The sequence below is a fragment of the Falco biarmicus genome, chromosome 6, assembly GCF_023638135.1.
Source record: "Falco biarmicus isolate bFalBia1 chromosome 6, bFalBia1.pri, whole genome shotgun sequence".
Classification (NCBI taxonomy): Eukaryota; Metazoa; Chordata; class Aves; order Falconiformes; family Falconidae; genus Falco; species Falco biarmicus.
This window is the reverse complement of record NC_079293.1, coordinates 66760001-66785888: the sequence shown is the minus strand read 5'-3', so window position 1 is coordinate 66785888 and position 25888 is coordinate 66760001. Positions and strand designations below refer to the sequence as shown.

The following is a 25888-nucleotide window of genomic DNA, read 5'->3' as shown; positions in this document are numbered from 1 at the left end:
CTGGTTATCTCTATGGGAAGATTCACTTTTCCAAAACGAAGTAAAACTTCCAAATGAATTTTGTCTTTTTATAAGGCAACTATCAAGACTTAAACGTCTAGTAAATAGACAACTTGGTGTCCACTACAGATTATAGTAACAGCTATGCAGAACATATCATGTACTACATCAAGTCATAGCAAGAACTAAGATGTTTCCTTCTATAAAGATGTACTTCTTTCATTTTCTAAATAATGATGCAGATATTACACAAGAGTAATTAATACTCTGAATAGTATATACTGGCAATGTAATGTATTGTCACTAGCTTGAATTTCTAAAAGGAAATTTCCTATCTCAAGAAATGTTGCATTCAACTTGAATTCTCTGTTAAAAATTTAATTTGCTATAAAATGTTCAGATCAGAACTAAAAATTTAAGTAAAAGTTAACATGATCTCAATACATTTGTTATATGAAAACAATATAATTAAAATCAGTATACAAACATTCTTTATACATATGACATAATATTCAGATAATGTATAAAACATTATACATGAGCGATACTTTCAGTGATAAAACAAGCTGAATCAGATAAATTAAACAGAAAAATATGAATAGCTTCCGGGAAGTACTCAAGAGTATTTTTCTGTATGACCAAAAGGCCATAATTCCCCAGTTAAAAAGACTAAGCTGCCTAAAAACAAAACAAAAAGCCAAAAAATCATGGCTGAGACAAAGCCAAACCAGCTATAATTCCTTCCCTCCCTAGCTCGAACAAACTGAAAAAATGATAGCAACAAATACAAATCAAAGAAACTAGGGAAGGAAGAAAATTGATAAAGGAATGAAGGAGTACAGAGACTGACAGGGAGCTGAGCAAAGGTAATTAAAAAAGGATATACTGAAAAACCCTCAAAGCCAAGAAGAATTTTAAGAACTGCAATGGTCCATTAGATAAGGTTTGGAAGAAACATAAGCATAAACAACATAAAGGCAAGGGATTTTACAAAGCCTGTTTTATTTATAAGCAATATATTTACACAACCAGATACAAATATCTTGTAGTCCAGCAGTGAATAATAATGCTCATGAACAGCAGTGGTTAAGATTTTACAGTTGTTAGGTCCAGAGAACTTGCACTTGAGAGAAGGCAACAGAAAAGGAATGACATAGCTGATAAACAGCAAAGAAAATGAGTCATCCTCAACACAGTCACCTGAGCTGGTTCAATATGCTTTACTGAAGTAGAAATACACATTGCAAAAAAAGATCAACCAAAAGATCTCAGCTAGAATTACAGAAAAGCAAACCATATACATACATGAACAGGGACTCTTTCGGGAAGAAAACACTCAAGATTTGGAAAAGGGTAGAAGGAAGGTAAAGGAATAGATCATCCCAGATAATCAGCTAAGGTACATCCCTTAGGGTATACCTGCTCCAAGACTCCTGGTCTCAGCTGGGACAGAGTTGATTTTCTTCTTACTAGCTGGGGCAGTGCTGTGCTTTGGATTTGGCATGAGAACAATGGTGACAGCACACCGATGGGTTTGGTTGTTGCTGGGTGATGTTTATACCAAGCCAAGGGCTTTTTGGTTTCTCAGGCCCTGCCAGTGAAAGGGCTGGAGGGACACGGGGAACTGGGAGGGGACACAGCCAGGACAGCCGACCCGAACTGACCACAGGGGTATTTCATACTATATGACGCCATGTTGGGGGAAAGAGGACGAAGGAGGGACATCTGGCATTACGGTGTTGTCCTCCCAAGTAACTGTTATGCGTGATGGAGCCCGGCTTTCCTGGGGATGGCTGCACACCTGCCAGCCCATGGGAAGCGGTGAATGAGTTCCTTGCTTTGCTTTGCTTGTGTTCGCAGCTTCTGCTTTACCTATTAAACTGTCTTTATCTCAACCCATAAGTTTTCTCACTTTGACTCTTCCAATCCTCTCCCCATCCCACTGTGGGGGGAGTGAGTGAGTGGTTGCATGGGGCTTAGTCACCGGCCGGGGTTAAACCACAACACTAAGATAGGGGATACCACTGTGGTCAAAAAGGCTAGTGGGATCCACTGAAGATTTAAGGGAAGAATACTAGCAAAAGCAGTGTTTCTGTCAACCCTAAGTTTCTGATGCCAGTAAAAATCATTACTGGGAAACTTCATTCAGGAAGAATTTGGGAAAGCAGGAAAAAGTTGCAAAGTCACACTAACAATCAGAGCAAAGAAAACAGATGAAGTGAGAAACTACATCTATTTAATGTAAGGAGAAGGCTGATACTGAATCTGCAGATTGATATGGTCATTGCCATTTATAGAAAGTTATCTACACAACAGCAAACAAATTCAAGAGGAGAAAATAGACTATCAAGCAAAGATTCAGAAGCTTGAACCTAAGCAAACCCAGAAAAGAATAAGCTGAAGGCACTTTCCAAAATCTATTACAAAGAGCAACGACGGACTCTCCAACAATGGCACAATTGAAGGTAACACCTGATGAAATCCCATTTAAGCACAAGTATTAAAGCTGATTAGCGTTAAGGAAATCCTATGCCCTGTTTTGTATTGCAAGTTGATCTGACTATCAAAATGATGTCTCTTAGTTACTCATGTATTCATAAACTATCAAGCCAAGGGAAGGAAAGTTTTCAGGAAATAAACAAAAGATAACTTAGCTTTGGCAGCAGATAATGTTGGTCCCTGTTATCTGAAAACTTACTATCGGCCAGAAGTCCATTTTCTTTTAAGGAGTTATAGGTGCTTTCAGCATTGGGATTTCCAAATGCATTTATTTCAGCCACCTTATTCAGGAGAAATAACAAAAACAGAGCTCCTTTGCCCATTACAGTTATGTCCCATTCCCAGCGCAGGAGCATCCAAAGCCACCAGCAGGCTGGGAATTTGTTCTATTACAACAGGTATATTAATTCTATCATATGGCACCTAGAGAATAATTATTTCAAAATACATTTTAAGCAAGTTCTGCAAGAGGAAACCACCTACATTAGGGATTCATGTCTGTCTTCACGCATTTAGGTATCCACATTGGTAACGCAATGTATTTGGTGCTGTACTAACCTGGGAATACATACAAGTATTCCCACAAAGAACAGGGGATAAAGAAAAACAGAGACCATCTACAAAATTATTTTATGTATATAAGGGTGGGTATTTTACCTAAGTATACATATTTTCTTTAATTACAGTTTTCTGTATAACCATTAGGGGGTTCTGGCCATGCAAGTCACATTTATTAAAGGCAGCACGTCAAATAAGAGTTGACAATTACAAGCTATATCAATACACATTATGCCAGATGGTAATGAGCCATGCACAAAGGGCCAGCCATCCAAAATAATCACACCATTTTCCACAGAAATGTTGAAGAGGTTATGGTTTATTACACAGCACTCATTAGATATACAGTGGCAGCATTAGCAATTTTTCCTTCATTTGTGTCTCATTTAAGACTCTGCCCCCACAAGCCCATTCAAATTAGTACACAAGGTTAAAATCATTACGGTCAGAGGGAAAAAAAAATTAAGTTGTATTTTTATTTTACAGTAATGGTGGATCAAAGGTCCCTGGAATCTATTATTCTCTCAACTGTTATCTAACACAGGACACTAAAAAGAATGAAATTCACTGTCATTTGCCATGAAGAAAGTCAGCCTATTTCAAATGAGCAAACTTTGTATTGCTTAATAATACTAAGTGAAAACAACAGTTAGGTTGTGACACAAAGTGACAAACGGCCTAAAACTAGAAGTTTGAAACTGAACTTTCAGCCCTGGCTTTGAACTTTCTCATCTGCAGTTCACTGCTTTAACAGCTCAGAAATATTTAAGTGTCCAAAAGGCAACTCATTGTTCACAGCAGGTTGGAAAAATAGTTGCCTCAAACAACTAGGCAGCCATCTCTGAGAAAACACATACAAGATGATTTAAAGTACCTTTCCACCCAACTGCTTATGTTCACTTCCAGCTAGAAAATGAGTGTTGGAGACATTTTCCTGCCTTTTTGTGTTTATAGAAGGTATGTGGGTGAAAAGATGTAACAGGGCATATAAAATTTGTCAGCACAAGCAAGGATATATTAATCCCATTAAAATGTGCCCACGTCTCCCAAATTCCAAGTGATAGCCAGCATTTGAAAGTCAAGGATCTGTGAAAGAGAGGGAGTACTTGAGCACTGGACATGCCACCTGACAACACGACTGCAGACAACTGGCTTTTCAGTCCAAGCTTCTCTCTTGAAGCATGCAGAGCATCACTTGGAAATCTGGGTCTCGCATCAGGCAGCCACCCGGCTCACAAGGCCATGGTATCCTTACACCTCCTTCCTTGGCCACTCCTGCTGAGCTATTCTGCCCTTACACATAATGCTGAATTATTCATTCAGCCAGATGGCTGAAGTCAGTTAGTCTCCAGGAGATTACAGGAAAGAAAGGTGGGACACCTGGACTCCAGTTCCTGCTCCACAAAGTTACTGCGAGGGAAACAACATTACAATCTCAGGCATTCCTGACCTAGGTGTCCTACACCCCTCTGTGAAGAGGATTTTTCTGAAAATTCAGACAGAGAAGTACCGGGAGTTTGCATCCTTTCCAGTACTTGTGGGAGCCAAACCTGGACTTCCTTCGTCATCAGTGAATGCTTAGTCAGTAGCTAAAGAACACGGAGCATCGTTAACACTGCATATCCAGTTTGAGAATCCCACCTGAATAATTTCCGAAGTTAAACTAGCCAACAAATCTTATCCATGTTTTGCAATTGTTTGAAAGATTAAAAGCATGTTTTATTTAATAGAGTCTTAAAAACAAAGCTCACAAATTTTAAAAGAATTCTATTAGTTCCAGGTAATGCGAATCTATGATAACTGAACAGGTACTCTAAATGACTAAATACAGTAAACAATTTTGTATCATTAACAATATTTTGCATCGAGTTAATTCTACCACCTGCCATTTATACAGTTCATTTTATTACTGACAAAAAACTACTTACCTCAGCAAAGTGGCATTTTTGCAGGCAGATCAGCAAATATGAAACAAATATGAAACTCGTGCAATGTGAAACAAACGCAAGTGCCTGATTCATTGTAAAACTCAAAGGGCATCAGGCTAATTTAAAGGTCTAAGCAGAACATAGCAAATATTATGCAGAAGTCTTATATAGTTATTTTCAGGCCAAGTTTCCAGACAATTCAGAGTAAGTTTAAATTCTGTAATGTTAATTCAGAAATGGAAGACCAGTGGCTAATTCCAAGGAAGCTGTTCACAAGCAGGTCCACCTCTGCACAACTACCAGTGGTCTAGAAACAACAGAACCACCACCGTCTCTGTCAAACAGCAGTGCTACGTTTCTAAAACCTGAAGGTAACAATAAGACATTTGAACACTGACAGGGTGAAAGAAGAGCAAGCCAAAAGAAGAGTTTAAAATTAAGTTAGCATAAAGGTCTTTTTGGCTTACTGAAGTAAGGTGCAGGTATTGTAAACGGGAGTCTAAAACAGACAGGAGGTGATCAAAGCCTTTGGTGACAGCTTCTCTAGCACCGCCTCTGGGAAAATGGGATGGTAGGACACACAATGCAAGGAAAGACAGTAAGACTCAGAACTGAATAAGGCATGTTGATGAAAAAACTCAAAAGATGAGGTATGAACAAAAAGATTAATTTGTAGATTGGATGACAGAGCTGTGACCAAAGCAGAAATCAAAAAGGAACATGATGATGGAAAAAATCACATTTTGTTATGGAAATGACCAAGATTCCTTCCCTTATGACAGCAGCATGTATCAGCCAGACTGCTTATGAAACGACTAGGCACCACCCAGGATGCCCATCCATCCCAGATTACCCAGATTTGCTCTACAGGTCCTCAGCAAGTGTCCTCTAATTACGTCTCATGCATCTATTCTATAACAAGTTTCACATCATGCTTTAAAAACTGTTTTGACTATTCTATTTATTTAACCAAAATATTTATTGCATTAAATCCAGCTGCAAGGATATGAAGGGAAATAAAAGGTCTCACTTGCAGGTAAATGGAAGAAACAGGCTACTAATAATTAATTTTATGACCATACTTTCTCTTACCTTGTATTAGTTGTTTCTAAGCCCTCCAAGACTTTGAAGCCTAGCTATAATTTTATTTGCAATGACTACAGGAGACAGAACCAACATAACAGAAATTCCCATTCCTGTGTACGGTCAGCTAATGCAGAGACTGCCAGCATGACTTATCACTCCAAGAGTTTCTCTGAAATCTCTCTGAAGAGTTTGTCTATAATTGTATTCAATGTAGCTGAAAGTTAAGGTGCAGTAACCTTGACATTAAAGCTCTGCTACTAATGACACTTGGAATACATGGAACTTTTTTATACGAGAGAAAAGAAGGTAACCTTCTTTATGCAGTGAAGAATGAACACCTGATAAATGAGCAGTCCTGTTAACAGAATAGATTGTTCATATGTCTAACTGCACAAGAAAAAGGCATTAAAAAATAAAATCTGAATTACCAGACTATACTGTACCAGACAGGGTTGGGATTTATTTTATATATATATTTTTTTATCACGCTTATGTAAAACTGACTTTATTTTCTGAAATACCAACAAATATCCAACCCACAGAGGAAAAAAAATATCAAAATATTCACTGCTTGCACAGCCACAGATACTCATGCTATCAAGGAAACCTGTCCTACTCGGAACAGCTGTAACTGCATTTAAGGTAGTCAGCAATTAAAAGTATGGTTATCACACCTGTTCTCTCTCCTATCCCCTCTTGAACTTTCAATGTTCAGAACTGGATAGGGACATTAATAACATATATTAAAATGGTTTATTATAGGAATGGTTTTGCTTTTCACAAAGCAGAAGTATGCAGCAGATGGATATTGCCTGCCATGTACAAGGAATGAGACAAATAGCTAAAGGGAGACAGCAGACTTCTCAGAGACCTTGCCCCTTACACCAGGTGTGTTGACAGAATCACCAGCAGGGAAAGGATAATAAACCTTTTGGAGCAAGGCAATGACTGCTGCTTCTGGGACCATATCAGCATAGTAACAAGCATTTGGTGCTGTTGATGTCTGCAAAATTTTATCATTACTATTAGTATCTCTTTTATGCAAATAGAGTACCGTGTGATACTAAGAATTTGTGATATCCAGGTTGGGATATTGTCTTTTGATTAAAATAAAGACCTACTATTTTACCACCGGCATCATTTCCACCTATTTTTATCTTATTTACAGCAGCTCTATAAGGTATCTGAAAATCTCATGCTTTGATTTTTTTACTCCTTTCACCCCAGTGATTCTACACATTTTAATATGGGATAAAACGACATCAACCAATTCAAGCAACTAACCCCAAGTGAGTGATGGTGGAGACAGAGCTATGTACCAATAAACCACCTTCAAGAACAAACTTAATTTCTACTGAATTCCTACCAGAGTCCACAAATAGGATCCTTTCTTGATTGCAGACACTACTGTAGTTTTGCTAAAATTCAATTTGCTGACTGGAACAGCACATAAATTTAGCTGAACTTTTTGTACTGGTTTTGCTGCACGGGTATCAGAAGCCAGAATGAAGTTTCAGTGTAAAAGACTGAAGTAAGCTTTCCACAGAACATTGTTTTGGTGAAACATAACAATTACGAGAAAGAAACCAGAAATACTGTCCAGTATCTGAAACTTTCTTATGTTTCTTCCCTTTCTGGAAATGACAGATGTATAATTTAACAGGCTGCATCTACTCTTTCCACAAAAATTTACACAAATATGGCAAGTCTTTGGAAATATTAAAATCTGCAACTATAAATACTTTAATAGATTTCAAGGGTTGGGCAATCAAGCTCCCAAAACGTCACACACACTGAACATGCTTCACAATCACGTCGACAGTGCTGATCAGAAGTCTTCAACTGCTGCAAACCCTCAAAAACAACTTCATCTTTCTGATTTCTTTTGACTGCCTAAGCCCCTTCTTAAATACGTTATTAGAATATCACATTGTATTCATATTCTTGAAATCTTTATCCCTAATTCTCCAACTCCTTATTCCTCTTCTAAAATCACTGATCACTGTCATCATACTTATTTCTAGTACCTTAAACTCAGAATGGAACCATCACCTCTAAATCTAGACTTGCTAGTTTCGCAATCCATCCATCCGTAACTTAAATAACAATTCAACTTTCCTTCTAATCTAAGAGCCAAGATGCAACATAACAAGGACTAACGCTGCCCATTCCAATCTACTGAAATACCACTTCATGCCCATTGGAAATGTTTTTTAAAAACCGATTCATTTTTACGAGTCATTTCCATAAGGTTAATTCTTGCTATTGTTCCTTAGTAATTTGCCTCCCACCACTGCATCAAATAAAAAACCCCACTGTGCTTGTGAAGATGAAGACCTACCATATAAAGATGTCAGCGTGCACTTTCTATTTCACTGTCAATGTCTACTTAAAAGGGAGTCAGTCCAAAAACTCATTTCTCCCAATTCAGCTGTCATGTCCTGAAGAAAATTCAGTTTCTGAAACAAGGAATTTTTGATTCTACATTCTTTTCCAGAGTGCAGCTTAGAAACCTTTCTCCCCACCTTCAAAAAGAAAGCAAACCCAACAACAAAAACCCACACGAAAGGTTCTTAGGCAATCTTCCCTTGCCTGGCTTCCTGTTTTTGCACACCACATAAAATTTATTACCTTGAAGAGTCCTGTCTATAGCACTGCAGTAAGTGGTAACTTCTGTCTCTTCTACCTGCTGTCTGCAGGTACGCACAGGTGCACCTTTATATTGGTAATATATTATATTGGTAACATATTATATTACAAATAACCAAGCTTCTCTGTCCGTCCAGCAACACAATGCTCTGTCTGTATCACCTGCAATAATATGCTGCTTTTTTAATATACTATTTTTTTGCTTCAGAAGCATCTGAGAGCTGTCAAATTCCACACAAAAATCTACTGAAAGTTAAAGGTCAGTTACCAGGGAAGTGATAAGAAATACTCACTCAACACATAATGCAATCAGGGTCCAGATGAGGCCATTATTTCAAGTGGAAGAGAATGGATGTTGTATAGTCTTTATAGAATCTCATAAGCTCTAAGCAAAAAGTGATACCTTCTGAGCTAAGAGGACATCATTCATCAGTGGTCAGGCCCACTCTTATTCACACTCAACCTCAAAACAATCTGTTACCACCACAGAAACAACATAGTTTCCATACATATCCAAATATGCCAAAGATCAGTACATATTTTTATATACATATTCTTGTGGAGTATAATGAAGACCTGAAGACCTTGTTCTCAACTCCACCACAGCAGATGAAAAAATCTTGTAATATCTTCAGTTACATATCAGCGTACTGACTGAATCATATTAAGAAAATAAATTAATGGGTACAGTAAGCCTTGTAATACTTAACATCATATTGCTACAACTTCCCAAGTATTGCAGGAATTTGTATTGAAACTGTATAATTGCAACTGTAAAACTTGTCAAGGGAAAGTTAATAGGTTGTGCCTGGGAAGAGGACAGCTGGTACTTCAGCAGATGGGAAAGCATGGGAGATTTTTTGGGACTGCAGGACAAATAAATTACATAGATACAGTTACTTAAGAACTTGCTGTGAAGCAATTGGTCATATTGACATCATCATTCTGAGGGACAAGCACTCCCCAGAGCTGTTGTGTGCTTTCATCACAGCACTGGATTGTGCTTGGGTGACAGTTGGAGATTTCTCTTCACAAATACTATTTTTTCTAAAGAAAATATGAAAGTTCTCAAGCAGAAATCTGTTGCAAGGGAAAAATTTTACAGCAAACCAGCAAAACCACAGCTCTGGTAAAGTGCTCTGGAGCGTGGAAATGCCATGCCCCAGGAAGGCTGTGCTAGGTTCTTGTTACCCACAGGTCATCTGGCCTTCCAGCAGGGCAAAGGGGAGGACTTTGTTGCTCCCACAGCTGCTCCTGACCCACTCCAGAATTTCATCAGTGCTGCCCTGGTCTTGAGCACTACGTTGCACATCATGGCAGTCTAGTACTCACTTCACAAGCAGTGGTAGGAGGAAGCTCCAGTGAAAGGGTGGGCTATACAGCCAGCCAGCAAGGAGCATTACAGTTTCTCCAAGGTAAGCCAACCCTATTGTGCTTTATATGATACTGAAAATTACTTCCCTTTTTTTTTTTTAAGAACAACTTTGTAATGTACACAGACTTTACCTTGCTCAGCTATCTAGTGCTAAACAAATTTTGAACAACATTTGAGTCCATACCTCCACACAGTCTTTGATTAGCTTTAATGCAGTGCCTTTTGATTTATCCTACAGTGTAAGGAGAGGACTTTTTCTTATTCAACACATAATTGCTGTATTTGCACATGCTGTGTATGCTGAAAACAATAAAAAGTTAATGAAGAAAAGTACTGGTTGTAATGAATTAGTAATATTGTTAGATTTGTATTTGGAGTTGATTTTTATTGTTGTGGGTGGAAGATGATCAATAGGAATATGTAATCAAGTTGTATGTGCTTTTCATCTCCTGAGACTTGCCTTGTAAATGAGATGAAGAATCTCATAGGATTTATCCTGGAGAGCAAAAGCTAAATAGAATAATTTAGAATAATTGCTTAGATTTCCTGTCACTGAAATCTAAGGGAAAGCTACCAAGGACTGGGAAACAAAACTATACATTTCTTAAAGGTTATAACAGACACGACTGCTCATTTTGACCTACTTTTCCCATTATCTTTCAAACAAATAATTTTGTCAAGAGCATTGCACTTCTTAATGTACTTAGATATTGAATATTTTAGGACCATGCATTTTCTCTACCAGTTAATTAGCTAAGCTTCCAAAGTACATGCTAGTTGGGATACTGCACCTTCATTCAAAGCCAGCCTTCCAGAATATAGGAATAAGAACAGTAAGTCCCAAAGGAAATCATTTTTATGATAAAGAGTCCTAATGTGCCCCAGTAAAGGTGAGGATTGATTATTATGGCCTATTGTTACTATAATTAGAAGTCAAACACCAATTAGCAGTTCCATTAATAAGATTAATCTCTGCAATATCTGCAGCTGAGACCCACGGCTTGTGTGCAATAAGCCAGTATGAATTTAAAGTGTAACAGCTATTCTGCACTAAAACTTCCAGTTTGAATACTTACACAGGCAAACGAAAAAAACCAACCCCTGCCTTCTTTGAGTTTTGAGTTCCTACAGACACTATTGGTCTTACTACATTTTTCTGATTTCTTGCTTTTTGTTTTGTTTAAACACATTCTGTTAGGATTTACATCTTTGATGTGGACAGATGCAATGCAGCATGAAGTCTCCCAGACTCTGGTTCACATCCACTCCCCCTGCATTGCACCAGGTCAGGGTAAATTAATTTTGTTTTCTATTACTAGTAAACTGAGACAAGTAGTAATGGAGGAAAAAACCAACTTCTTGCAAACATGGAAGTACTCTTCATATGACAGGAGTCCACGACAGAGTTAGGCATCATTTATTTACTTCAAAATATGAAGTTACAAAATAGTCAAATCCAATCCCCCAAGTTAATACGCTACACAGGTCAGAGTACAGAAACTGAAAGAAAGGTGAGGTCTGAAGAGGAGGTGAAAAGTTACACACTCATGCTCTTTTTATTTATGTAGGTACCAGAATAATAATTTGTATGGTCATTCTTTGATTTTTGTTATCTGAGTTTTGTCTTTTACAATAACTCGCAAACAGAATTTGTCCCCAGATAAACCTACACCATGCAAAGTAGAAAGGAGGCTTTTATAAAATTTAGTAGCAAACACATCAAGGCAACCTTTAAGTGTCACTTAGACTGTAACAATACAATTAATCTTATCTTCACCAAAATTTACTCATGTTTCCCATGGCTTATTAGCCAAGAGACTTTGTAATGGATTTGCATTTTCCTTTCTTCTTTATAAAGGAAGACTATCTGATTTCTTTGCATAGAACTATTAATTAATCAGATATAGATTTATGTGGAGGCACGTTTCAGTTCGAAAGCATTTAAACAATTCTTAAAAATTACAAACACCTTTAAGCTTGTCTACAGTAGAAAGAATATGCTGGTAAAGCTTTCAAGGGTGAGCTGAGCAAGTGAAGATACAGCTTACAGTAAAAGACCTCCTTTGTCAGAGTAAACATTTACCTGCTCCTAAAGCAGAAGTTAGCCCTTTGCCATTGTAGTCACCTACTCCAATTGGAGATGTGACAGTCTTCTAAGTCAAGAGCAGCATTATCAGCTCTCAGCTGTTCGGTTGCATTCAGAAGGACAGAACAGAAGCTACTTGCCAATAATTGGAGCTCTCAGGGAATGCAGAGCCCAAGGTACACATCCTCATGGAGCATGTATTCTGTTCATCACTCAAAGTGGAACACCTTTTACATTTTCTCAGTTTCCAGACACTGCGTGCGTACACCTCATACACTATTAGACTAAACAGATTATTGCCATTTCAGATCCCTCTCAACCATAAAACGCCAGTTCCACAGCAATCCAGGGCACATGCAGAAGTCAATAAACCAATGTCCATTTGTTTAGATTTGTGCAGAATGCAAGTCTCAAGAGCATGCTATAATCAGTATAAAACCTCTACACTTTTGAATACGCTAGTCCGTATTTACCTTTACGGACTGAAGTTATCCAAGCAACATTATTCACACAGCTTCCAATTCCCTGGGGGCAGCCTGATTGCCCTTCATGCATACAGCAATTAAAGACTGCTCTAACAAGCACAGCATCACCTCTGTTATGCCTGCCATGGCATGGGTTTTGGAGAAGGAACAGATAGAGCTGCAGATGGCGAGCTGTCACCTATGAGAAATGGAAGAGATTCCTAGTGTCTCTGCTAATACACAGCAACTTTTGGTGGCATATCCCCAAGACAGACAAGAACTTTACGCTTGTGCTCTCATAGTAGGCCTTGACACAGCCAATGTTACTAATTCTGAAAATCTTGGGATGGAAAGTTCTTTGGATATTTCAGCTCTCAAATTACCTGAGGGACATGTAACAGGCTAGATTATGCCAACATCAGTGCAGCCCCTTGTGAGCTACACATTCATGAATGCACACCAACTACAGCATTAAACACAGAGCATGAGGCTACAGGCAGGGGGTAGAAAGTTCACTCATCTGTTTAAAACACATTTTGATTATCACCTTGTGGAGAAGACTATGTTCTCGAAATACCTGACCTTCATGAAGAAAGCTAGATAAGTCTGATCTCACTGCTCACTGCTTTGATCAGGAGATTGGTCTACAGACCTCCTGAGATCCCTTCCAACTTGAATTATCCTGTGAACCTAGATGTACTATCAAAGCAGCATCTGGTTTACCCTGAAAGGACAGTAATGGAAGGTTGAACTTTCTCTGAAAATAGTTTAAAGCTCTCTGGAATCCAGGGGAAGGAAATTATTAAGTTAAGGCAATGCTTTGTTTTCATATCTAGCAAATAAAAGCTGGGACTAAGCTAGATGGAACTGCAAAGGAACAGAGCAGTATGGCCCTCTGTCCTTAAGGGCCTTAGAATGACACCTACCACCTCCCAACCTCTTTGCAACCAAAGAAACTTCCAGAGGAAAAGCAACCATTGGATGAATGAGCCCTCTGGTTAAGGTCCAGTATTTCTTGGAGACATTTAAGGTGCGAATCTATGTTCCTTTACAGAAGGTGAGAACAAGATGACTTTGGCACAGCCATAATGTTGAAGAGCATATGAAATCAGACCGTGTGATGTGTGTGTGTTTGTGTATGTCTCCAAAAGAGGGTACCCAGGACACTTAGTAAGAATTACTACTGGAATCCAATGAGCAAAAAACCCATCACCACAGCAAGGAGTTGACATCTGCTGCTAACTTCCTCTTAAACTGGGCTTTTGCTGAAAGTAGTATCAATGTTGGGTCCAAAATCATCACTAGAACATTAAGGAAAAGCAGCGTATGTTCATGATCACTGTCATGATCACATGATCACAGTATTACCACCACCCTTCCAAGCACCATGAAGAATTCTGATTGAGAGAAGAGTTTATCCAGTGAGTACCACCTTCTTGAAGGAAAGCATGTTCATCTTGGATGAGATGAATTCCTGCAGCTTTAAAGACCAGCTGCATCATTCTGAGGCAGAAGAGGCAGGGACAGAGCCCAGTATTGCTAGTACCAGCCCAGCAATCTATTTGCTGGATTTACCATGTTTTAGTACAGATATGAAATAGTACTTCCTATATTCCACTCTACACACACACTGACCCATGCTTGCTGCATTTGGTAGAATAAAAAGGTCTTTGCTTGTCAACGACCATAGGAGTCACCAGTGTGTGTGCACAGGCAGATTTGACTAAAAAAAAAAAAAAAAAAAGGATATTTTTTTTTAAACTTCTGACAAGCATCCAAGGAAATCTGCAAATCTGACTCAATGGATGTCAGTACTAGAAGGTATTTTTGAAACTGGCACTAATGGCAAAAAAAAAAAAAAGTAATTTCTTGTATTACAGCCAAGAATACTGAGGCCTGAAGAGATGGTGTAAGTTTGTTCTTTGGTGTCACTTGCATTTTAAGCTGCAATATAGAGGCTATGTCAGGAATTCCTTACTCAATACAAAGCCAAGGAGATTCCTCAGTCCCCAGCCAGTTGTGTCTGGCAGTGCTAGACATGAACAGAAGATACCTCTTTGGGCATTTAGTGAGAGGCCCCAAGTCAGTCTTGGTATCTTTAACTTTAAGAATCTAGCTCCAACTATAAAGCATAAAGCTCTATGTGTTCAGAATCCGTATGATCCTGGAGCTTCCATTAAAAATCTCAGTTCTAGCAGCAAAGAACAGTAAGCTGCATACTTGATTATCCAAGTGAGTTCTTCTGAAAGCAGGTAATAAGAATGTCAGACTCTAATATAATCCCCAGTTAGGAAAAGGGTCTCAAAGCTCTTATGAAGCTCTAGGCTCCTGTGTCACATCTAAAGTGTTCTCTGACACTGTTAGCATGATCAATTATCATTACTTGGATTCTGTCTAAACCCAAATGTGAGTTCTGCTTTCTCTTCTGCACAGGAGTAGGAAGGAGTATCAAGGGAATATGGGATGCATGCTTTGCTCAAGTACAGGCAATGACATCAACCCTTACCCGATACTGCTTGCATACTCTATAGTGAGCGCTGCACTTCATCATTACATTTGCAATGCTTCTGTAGCCAAGAAAATATTTTCCTAAAGGCTGAGACCAGCAGAAAGTTTCAACTTTAGGAAATCTGTCCAGCAGCTGAAATAGAGCTGTTTATCATGCTGTTACTTCTCCTCTTTATCCTCTTTTGGGATCACTGGTGTTGAGTTGGAAGTAAAGCCAGTTTCTCTTCCCCGCCAATAGGAATAAAGTCAGGTTGCTGGCAACATGATAGGGAGGCGGCTGTACAGAGTTAAAGCATGCCAAGCAGGCTTTTATAACACTTCCCCCCCTTATCTTCAGCATGGCTTGTAGGCAACCTGCATTTACTGTGATATACTCACAAACAATGATCCCCACACTCCCAGCTTAACACAGGCAGATCACATCTCCTGCAAATTATGAAGTGCTAAAGCTGGAGGCAATGCCGGCCAGAGGCAGCACCATATAACTACACTAGCCCTGCTGCTGTAACTACCTAAATTGTAATCCTCACTATTCTGGAAAGATTGCTCTCTGGTAGCAGCCATCAGTTTTGTTCCATTGTGTACCAGCAAAAAACAGACGCCAGCTAAGCAGCTAGCTAATCTATTTTTATACATTTAGGTCAATTGTCCCACGAATTGACATATCTAGAGAACAGGAGAATAGGCTAAAATTATTTTTTTTTTGCTATAAAAATTCAGCTTTCAGTATCTTTCTGTTTTAATTATAGCTATTACACTGCATGCTTATATTGTGATTCAAGAATATGAAATAGGGAGAAGAGGTCATGCAGAATATGCCAGATTCCAGGATGAAAAAGTTCATCATATTTTTTGTGGTTTTCTAATTTAAATAATTATCACACTGTTACATCTTCCTGGTCACAGATTGTATTGTACCAGATACAGAGGGCTGATGTAACCTGGCTATCCACTGTGGGACTGAATATTTAAAGAGAGCACAAGAGCTGGTTCCAATACAAACAGTCGGAAAAGAAAGACTGGGCTGGTGCAATTGCTGACAAGTACTGGAACAACTTAGCTCATGCTCAGATTTCAGGAATGCAATTAATTAATCACTACTAAGTACCATAAAATCAAGTGAGCCATATCCCAGCTAATAGTCCACAATATAACGTTCACAGCACGTAAGTATCAGGCAATGAAGATGCTCATTACAGTGCCAGAAATAATATTTCCAGCAAAATATTATATATAAAGATGAAATAATTATATGGCATGGCAACAAAAAGAGCTGTATAGTTTACAGCTGAGCTGAAAATCTGTAAGAATCTATTTCCTAAAATACTTTCCAAAGCTGGAGACATATATGAACAATAAAGGATTAAGTGTATTTCTTCACTTCATATTACTGAGGGATATACTTTACCTTCAATAAGTATGATTAATATAGACACCATATATAATTACATTGTAACCAAGATAGCAGACAAAGACATACTAATAGCAAACTATGTCCTTTTGTTCGTATTCACAAGTAGTTCGTAAAACACTATTTGTAATACATAAAACAATCACAAAAGCCCTGTAAGATCACAATTTTACAAGTTGCCTGTTCTCTTAGCTTTACACAGTGGAGAATTCAAAATTAGAAATTAGACCCACATTTGAGAGTGTATTTGGAAAAGTACCTTAAATAAAGAAAGGAGTCCAAAGGCAGAGCCCACAGTGACTTCAACGGAGGGCAAGAACTCGCCACTATAGGCACAAAATGAAACAACGCATCGGCATTCTCCTAGCGTGCACTAGTTTGCTCATATTTACAACATGCTATAGACTCATTGTGTCAAGTGTCATTGAAAACCCATTTGAATTAACAACTCCATAGTTATCACTTTTGCAGATAATAATGAACCTTAAGGGAACCTGTGTGGGCGTATTCAAAACTGCTTCACATTTGGAGTACCTCTGTAACTCTGAACTAGATATAATGGCTATTGACTTGCTCAAACTTAGATTATTAGGCTAGATTTTCAGCTGGTTGAACTGGCATAGTTCCAATGATGTCCATTTACACCAAATGGCTCATTATTAATTCAAGGTCTTATTTGCTCCTTAATGAGTACTTCCACTAGTCACCTTCCCAACAGCAGCTTTAAACGCTCAAACGTTACCTCCATGGTCAGAATCATCATAGTCAAGAACTTAAGTTATCAAAAAATAATGCTTTTTCTCTCCTTTTATGGGGCATACTTAAGGTAAACTTTTACAATCATTTACAAAAACTAAAATACCTCTTGCACCATAATTAACTAAGTAAAATTATGCTTTCATACAGAATCATTTGCATATAAATATAAAAATTTTTACAAGCCTAAGGGGACATCAAGGACAAAACAAAACAAGAATGGAATTAAACAGCTGAAAGGATAACACCGGCCTCCATAACAAACCTCTTTTATAGCCCTGTCTTTTTTCTTCCTTACTGTTATTTCTGTCTGTACCCATTTACACATATTTTTCTTCTCTGTTATTTTAAGATACTACATATATTTTAACATCTTTGTTTGGTCTTTTCAATTTTACAATGCTGCCTCTGCACTTCTAAAACAAATCAGGATACAGGCATGTCACTAAGTTTGCACACGTTCATTTAATACATCACAGTGTTCAGAAACATGATTAACTGAAAATACAAGTCTGTTCCCTTAACCAAGCAACACTCACTGTTTTTCAAAAGGATTTAAAAAATTCAAACTTTAAAATTTTTCAATCAGATCTCACTTATTACTTCAAAGGAACAGTTAACTTGAATATTAGGAGAATATTCACTTGAATAAAGGAGACCAACCACTATTTTTGATTACTGTTGTTACTAGTATTACGTCATTTGGTTTGAATACTTCAAAAATATTTAGGAACTCGATGAAACTGAATTATCTCAGTGAGAGCCCGAGGAACCTTAACAGTAGGATCAGTAATTCTGTTGTGACACATGGGAGGTAAAAAGCTTTATTCTACACTGCTATTTCATGGGAAATATCCTTCAAAGGGGCTATAGCAAAGCTTATGTGCTCAGTGAAACCAACTGGTATTCCAGAAGACTGGTAATCTGACTCTGAAATTTCTATTAAGTAGGTGTACCTCAGTAACACCTGAATAACTCAAAACCAAAAATACTCTATTAAAAGTATTTTCAAGCATCTTTACTTTTTTTGGTTCTGAGTACCTCTTAACATAACCTTTCAAATAACCACCCTGATCCAAATGTTTTTAATTTGGTTGTGCCCAAAAGCCACCATTAAGATATCAATGTAGATATTATAAGAGCTATACAAAGAGTGTAAGAAATGGTTTTTATCGTGGAAAGCTTTTAATAATCCTGAGGAACAAAGTTTTGTGATTAGGTAAGTACTGATTTTCCTTAACAGCTGAGCAGACCACTTAAGATGCTTTTATACAACCATAAGTTGCCTATCAAATATAACTTGGTGTATCTTGCTAAAGAAAGTTACTACATACCTGGAATAAATTCCACTGACCATGTTGTGCTGGAAAGACAGTTCTGCCGTGCTGGGTCCAGCAGCTTTGGAAATAAGCAACACGACCAAACCTCGCATTTGTAAATTATTTCGGCTGTCGTACACAAAACCCCTGCAAAAAAGAAAGGGGGAAGAAAAAGCATGTTTTCACTATCCATTTTCACTGGTCATACTAAAGTGGAAAGAAAGACTCAGACCTCAGGCTGCCATCATTTCATCAACTCTTTAATACTCACATTTGCATGGAAATAAGCTGCAATTATTAATCATGATCTTTTGTCATCCTTTACCTGACACAATGAAATACTACTATTGCAAAGAAAAGCAAGTATTCAGGATTAAATCTTGTTTATTTCCAAGGAGCAGTGTATGTCCTGCATTTCATGTCATGTAAGGAGTATTTCAGAATAATTCAAAGCGATCTACTGTAACAGGAACATAAGAGCTTTCAGTTTGTTGTTTGAAGTACAAAAAAAAGACAAAAGAAGTCTCATACTTCAAGAGAAGAAAGGGAAAGGAGGAAAGGTACAACCAAAATCTATAACCTCCTGAAAGAAAACTGTTTAGATCAGAGTGGTTATGACAGACTGCACAATACATACAACATGTCTAAGTATATTAGCAATAGACTTTACAGAAACTGATGAAAGATGCAAAATAAAAGTTAGAGATAAATGAAGGCTGTCTTAAACAAAAGAAACATTTGAAATGCTGCACCTTTAAATTTGGGGTCAGAAAGAAACTGCCCCCAAAAACACAGCTGTTGAAAGCAATTCTAAATGACACTTAGATACACTATCTCAGAAATTAACTCATTTTAAAGCAAGCTTAGCTTTCCTTTCTGACTGCAATGTCTCCATTTGTATTTGTCCTGTCCTTGTCAAGCTGCTTTCTCGTTCCTATATACATCAATAAGGCTAAATAGCTAGAGGAAAGGATAATACATTCCAGATGCTATTAAATAAATAAGAGCCCATATTTACATCACCTAAATATTTGTTAAATAAATCATATGAAGAACTACATCACAGATTACCAAGCACTTCAACTCATTTTATTACAGAGTATAATTTTAGCCCTAATAACCAAAGGAAATCAAAACAGAACTGTCTTTAAAAGATCTGAATTAAAATGCAAGATGTTGATCTTGGAAGTATGTTTGAATAAAGAGAACAGTGGATGCAACCTAAAGTTTCATTTGGATTTTTTTTTCATTACATTTACAGCACTTCACAATGCAAGAATATCTTTAGTATACTATTTCATTTACACAGACACATCAAAATAAAAAAATCATAACTTAAATTGCACCCTTCTGTGTGAAAGTTCCTGTGTTACTAAAAATAAAATTTTGACTTCTTTTCCTGAGTTTTTACAGCCTGTTCTACAGTGATGGGGAAATGGCCTAAACTGCATGCATGCTCTAGGAGAATGAGCGGGTCCATCCAGGTAGCTGGTGCCGGACAGCTACTGGGCTTGATCTTCACACCCACACTGATTCCAGGCTAGCACTTCTCCCTCCAGAGAAGCCCTGAGCTCACACTCAGTGCAGCTACATCCTACAAATACCACTATCAACTAACATAACAGGAGGCCAGTATGGCTTTCTACCACAACCCACAACATTTTTTAGCTCTGGTGAGGTCTAATTAGCCAAACGAGCCCATGACTTCTTGTTCTGTGCCTTTATAATCTGCCCACATCTCATTTGCTTCACTGGCAGACTAACAGGCTGGTCCACCTATTACAAGCTAGGTGTGCTGTGGGAGCCCAGCAGCACTAACCCCCACACACATAGCGACATGTTGGTGTTACACAAGGTATCAACTTCTGCCGAGTTCAGACAGTTACAGAGTTTGGTTCAACTAAGCTGAGTTTTTAAGAACCAAGTGGATACCAATCATTTACAGCCAAAGCTGAAATTTACCCAAAAGCAAGCGCTACCCACCAATCTTAATCTGCAATAATGCAATTAAATGTTACGTCTATCTTAACAGAGCAGTAACGTGCAAATAGCAATTAACACATTACCTTGCTAGCTATCTTAAAATAAACCAATTAAAATGTTTCTGAAAATTAGGAGAACACGGGTAATCAATATTTTAGTGGAAGACATTCAGCACAGATTTTAGCACGAGATTCAAACATAACTTCCCAAGGATAAACCATGCCGTAGAGCCACCAGCTCTCACCACCCTCAAAGAGCCTTTAAAAAGAACCAAACACCAAAAAAACCCCAACACAGCAACATAACTCTGACTAAAACAGCATTAAAAAATGGTGAAAGGAACATACTATATAACTTCCCGGAGCAGAAATTATTTCTTTTTTAGATCAGTCCCCCAGTGCTTCCCAACCGCTCAAACCCATGAAAGCTTGGACAGCTCAGATCTCTCCCCAAGAGCACACGCTGTGGTCCTGCAACGTGCACCTTCACTTTAGGTACTGGGTACATGTAGTGAGGGGTTTTAAGGAGGGGACAGTTGCTTGCCTTCAGCATTCTGTGAATTCATAACTTGCATACCTTTATTCTCAAGCACACAAATAAATAATTCTTTTCTTCCCATGTTCCAATATACAGTTAACAGAATGCAGCCAAGACAGTTAAACACTTAAAACAATATAGATTTCCAAAGTCAGAGCCACAATGAACATTAAACTACCCAGGAAAAAACAGAAAATACATATGATGAATAATATATAGTGTGTATACATCCTGTATACAGAATCCATAATTGTTTGTGGTGGTTTAAGTACTTCTCTGGCTTGAACTTCAGTTGACCACATTACTCACAAGTTACACAGATGATTCCACTAAATATATTTCCTCAACACTATTTACAACTCCATTTTTGAAAAAAAAGTGGGTTTAGGAAAAAATTGCTTTTTTCCCCACGTATGTATGCTGGTAAAAATCAGAGTGTCTTATTAAATGCAGGATCCCATGAGAAATTAATAACACTTTTTCTTTTTTAAACCAAAATATAGCAATTATGGTGATACTTTTAACAATCAGAACACTTTGGTTTTGCATACTCAGTGCTCTGCAGCTTGCCAAGGGACAAGATATTACAGAAGTACAGAGGAAATGTGTTCACCACACAATTATAAAGCACCAGCCTTCAAATAAGCCACTGCCTAAACAGACACCGCTAGAAGTGAAGCACTACAGTACTTTCACCTGATTCAGACTAGGTGAGGAACAGATGAAGAAAATTACCTGTGCTGAAAATACCTGAACAGTTTCATAGCAATAACAAAAAGAAGTGTCCAGAGCTGTTCAGAGTGCTTGCAACACTGTTAGCGACGAATGCCTTGCATTCTTAACAGAAAGCTATCAATGAGAAGTGCAGCTGGGGGGTGAGGGAAGAACAGGACATACTAAAATAGTGTAATAATAAGGAGCAACATGTCTGCCATTTCTACACCTAATCATATAGCCTATATGTTACATATGGTTTGGATGTAATTTTAGACAGCATTTTCTATGAATTACAAATCCAGTAGTCAAATTCCATTCAAAACATGACTGAAGTTGTGTTACTGACATGTAACATATCCACACTAAAGCAAACCGAATTAGACTTGAAACAAATAAAGCCCACGGTGATCATCCTTTAGACACTGGAAACTACTGCAGCTACTTGACATGGCTTCAGGGGTCACATTCACATTCTGAATTAAGCTCCCAAGAGATACTCTGCACAAGTAACAGCTACACAAAAGTCTTCCAGATGGTGCAATTAGTCTTGATGGGTATGTGGCAGGAGACAGGTGCCTCTGGGGAAAAAAGTGAACCAAAGCAACCCAAGTGAAATTGTGCACACAAAAAAAGATGCATCAAGCTGAGACTTTTGGAAAACCTCTGCTGAACACCACAAGTACATGCATAGGGTACCTAAAAAAGAAACATTAGCACAATTTTCTTGCTCCAAGTTACAGGCTGGTTATCTTGCAAATTACATATTTCATCTCCAGGGGACTGCACACCAACAAGGTAGGAAAGTCAAATGGTTCTACAATTCAGTTTTGCAAAACATTAAGGACCTGGGGGGTGGGGAGAAAAAAAAGCCAGGGGGGCTAGGCATTTACGCTAAATATTATCCATGTGACAGAATAACCCATTTCAAAACTAGCAGATTCACAGTTTTAAACAGAGAACAGTGTTCACAAAGAACTCATCTTGCAGCACTGAGTGGAAGTGTCTGGCTCTGACACATGCGCAGTATGACGCTGTACAGGCACAAGAGACTCACACCACCCACTCAAGCAATGACACTGGCTAATAGCTAATGTGCTGCAAATTACACCTCCTACTACCAGAGTCCGTCTGCTGCAGAGAATAAATCAAGCAAACATGAGCATTTCACTTAATGCTTTGTGTGTTTCTCCACATGTGCAGCCATTTCAGTAGACTCGGCAGTTAAAATATTAACCTCCAATAACTGTCAGGTTTAACTCCATCAGTAATTTACACTTGCATTAAAAAAAGATCAACTATTTATTGCAAGCACCATTCATATTTTTGAGCAATCTTATTTAAATACTGCAAAGATTTAAATTATTTGCATGAGAGAAAAACCAGCTAACGTTCTTACCACATTTTTTCATTAAACTCTGAAATTAAAGAACAGAGAGGAAACACGGCAAATAGAAGTTACTGTGAGAAAGAGATGGACATGGGGGAAATTTCATGGAAGTGTCTGTGTGGGGGAAAGCTCAGGCAACTATGAAGTCAACTGACTCTGCAAGTAGGTGTAGCAGAAGACAGCACACTTATGGGTAGCAATGCTAGTTCAAAATTAACCACTAAGAATACAGAACAAATTTCCCATCAAAACAGATGTGATAAGGTATTTTGGAAGGGTCAAAAAGGGATGGTAAATGTTTAGCCAAATGTTTATTTCCCAGATGTTCTGCTCATGATCCAAGCAAACAAGAGCTGTGGGATTTGTAGCCCTTCCACCAGTTAACCCAGCAGGCCAGTGGGAGACTCTCCACCGTTGCCCAGGTGTGTGCATTTGCCACTGGCCTGCTGGTAGGGGCTGAAATGAACTGTCCTTCTCACCACCTCTGGCAATTTTGCCCATCCTTTCCATGCATTTTATTGAAGTGTCCCACTGACAAGATCAACCATTTTGTTTCAGGTCATACACAAGCTGTTTAGCTACTAGGGGAAGGAAAACAAGGAGAAATACAGGGTGGTGGTCAGCCATTCCTCTACCTTTCCACTTCAGATGTCAAATAGGAGGGGAAAAAAATCACCTGTTCACGTAGCTCTAATAAAAAGCAGCTGGGAAAGTCTGTAACACAACCAAAATCAATTATGTTGATGAAGAAGATTTATAAGCCTAAGATAATGTCACTGAAAACACAGGCTAGTTTTAGGCTGAAATACAAACTGTTCTGAAAAAGAAACCTCTCTACTCAAACTGACAGTCCCAGATGTGATAATATAAACACAGTTTTAAATCTGTAACATCTCAGGAAAGTAACATCTATTTTTCTCAACAAAGAAGGGTTATCAGGATGCATTCATGGTTACTGCTGCAGGTACATCTGAAAAAAAACCCAAAACCACCAAAACCCTCTTTTTCAAAACTAATTATAACTGACAATTCTATATCTAGCACTAGAGGTAAGGCATGGAGCTATTTGGCAAGATTGTCAGCTTCCTTATTAGAAATGCAGGAGTTCTACCAGCCTCAGGGCTTTTATCCAATTTGCTTTATTAATGACTTGTCAGAAGTAAATAAGAGAAAACTCTCTGACATACTCATTTTTAAAACAGTTGTCAAACCACTGTATTACATATGCACTTACATGAACCATAGGATTCACCACATGACCATATGATCACAGTCAAATATGCATACATTTACATACTCAGAGCATTCAGTTTTACGTATTTGGTATATGCTAACAGCTGTCTATAGCAACTTACTTTCACCTGTTACTCAAGTTTCAAATACATATTAAATAACCTTCTGCACAATACACCTTCAAAACACATTAAAACCCCTGGTCCGTTCCAACATGCATAGCCAGACCTGTAAAGGGGGATCAGCCTTGTCATGGCACGTTTTTTGAGCATGGTTCAGCAGGGGCTGGGGAAGACACACTTACATCACATGGGAAGAACAGAATTAAAAAATGGGATTCAAACAGAATATCCAGCTGACAAGAAACGACAGAAGGAAGGATTCTCTGAAACCCACAAGCCATCTCGACTTAAAAGCCCGCTAGAGGCTGCAGACAAGAAAACCTGCATTTCAGAAACTTATTCCTGGCCTCAGACAACTAAGCATCTCTTTGCATACAGAAAATAAGTTCTGGGGTTGGGGGAATTTCATTATCTGAAAAACGGTTGTGATGGGGACGGGGTTCATTACTATTATGTAAGTGTCTAGTAGTTAAAAGGTTAAGCCAGTAAGAGCACACCTGTGCAATGAGTCAGGCCAGCCTCGGGGGAATTGATGTTCCCATCGCACTTCACAGAAAGGTGCTCTTAGGGCAGGCTACAGGGGACTTCTTAACAGCACTCCTGCTCTGCCCGCTGGAGAGCAAACAAGGAGCCTTAACTCACTATCTTTGTGAAGCCAGTCACAAAGAAACACAACATTTCACAGTCAAAAAGGACTCCGGTGTGAAGATGACAGAGGCCTGCCTTTGCACTGGCTCTTCATACAAAGCCAAAGAAGTAGTAAGAAAGGCAGTTTAGAAGTAGTGTGGCCTTCCCTTATGATAAAAAGCAACTTTTGAATAACTTCAGTCACCACATGGTGTGACACTTGGACAGTTAAGACTAAGCCAAGATGGTAACTTAACCATGTGCAAAAGAAGAATGATTGCAGCCCAGTGAGAAAGTACTTGCCTGAAAATCAGGGGTTCACAGCTGCACCTCTATAGGTACAGTCACTGAGTAACTGACAGACGATGTATGGTATCTGTGCTCCTGCTTGGCTGGCCTTAGCCTTAAGGATGCTTCATGAATCACAGCCAAGGCCTTCAGTGAAAAACAGGCCTGAAAATGCTTAGCTGCACAAAAGCTGCAGCATTTTTCAGGATGCAAAGAACTTTCTAGATCCAGGTAATGTTTCTTGCATTTACGAAGTCTCAGACACCTAACTCAGCTGGGGAGAGTGACTAAAGATCACTCCATGTACACTTCAAATACAGCTTGAATGAAATTTAGGTATTCAGGTATCGCAGAG

The 25888-nt window shown here is 38.4% G+C and overlaps 1 protein-coding gene across 3 annotated transcripts in view; it reads right to left on the bottom strand.

Moving 5' to 3' along the window:
* Positions 1-25888, bottom strand: part of PDSS2 (decaprenyl diphosphate synthase subunit 2) — a 120141-nt gene that overhangs the window by 48874 nt on the left and 45379 nt on the right. For 2 of the 3 annotated variants that reach the window (XM_056343776.1, XM_056343774.1), the window contains exon 2: positions 18655-18786. The exons of the other annotated variant lie outside the window; for it this stretch is intronic. In XM_056343776.1, coding sequence (XP_056199751.1) covers positions 18655-18786 — 132 coding nt within the window. The remainder of the gene's footprint in view (positions 1-18654; positions 18787-25888) is intronic. 3 annotated transcript variants of the gene reach the window in all.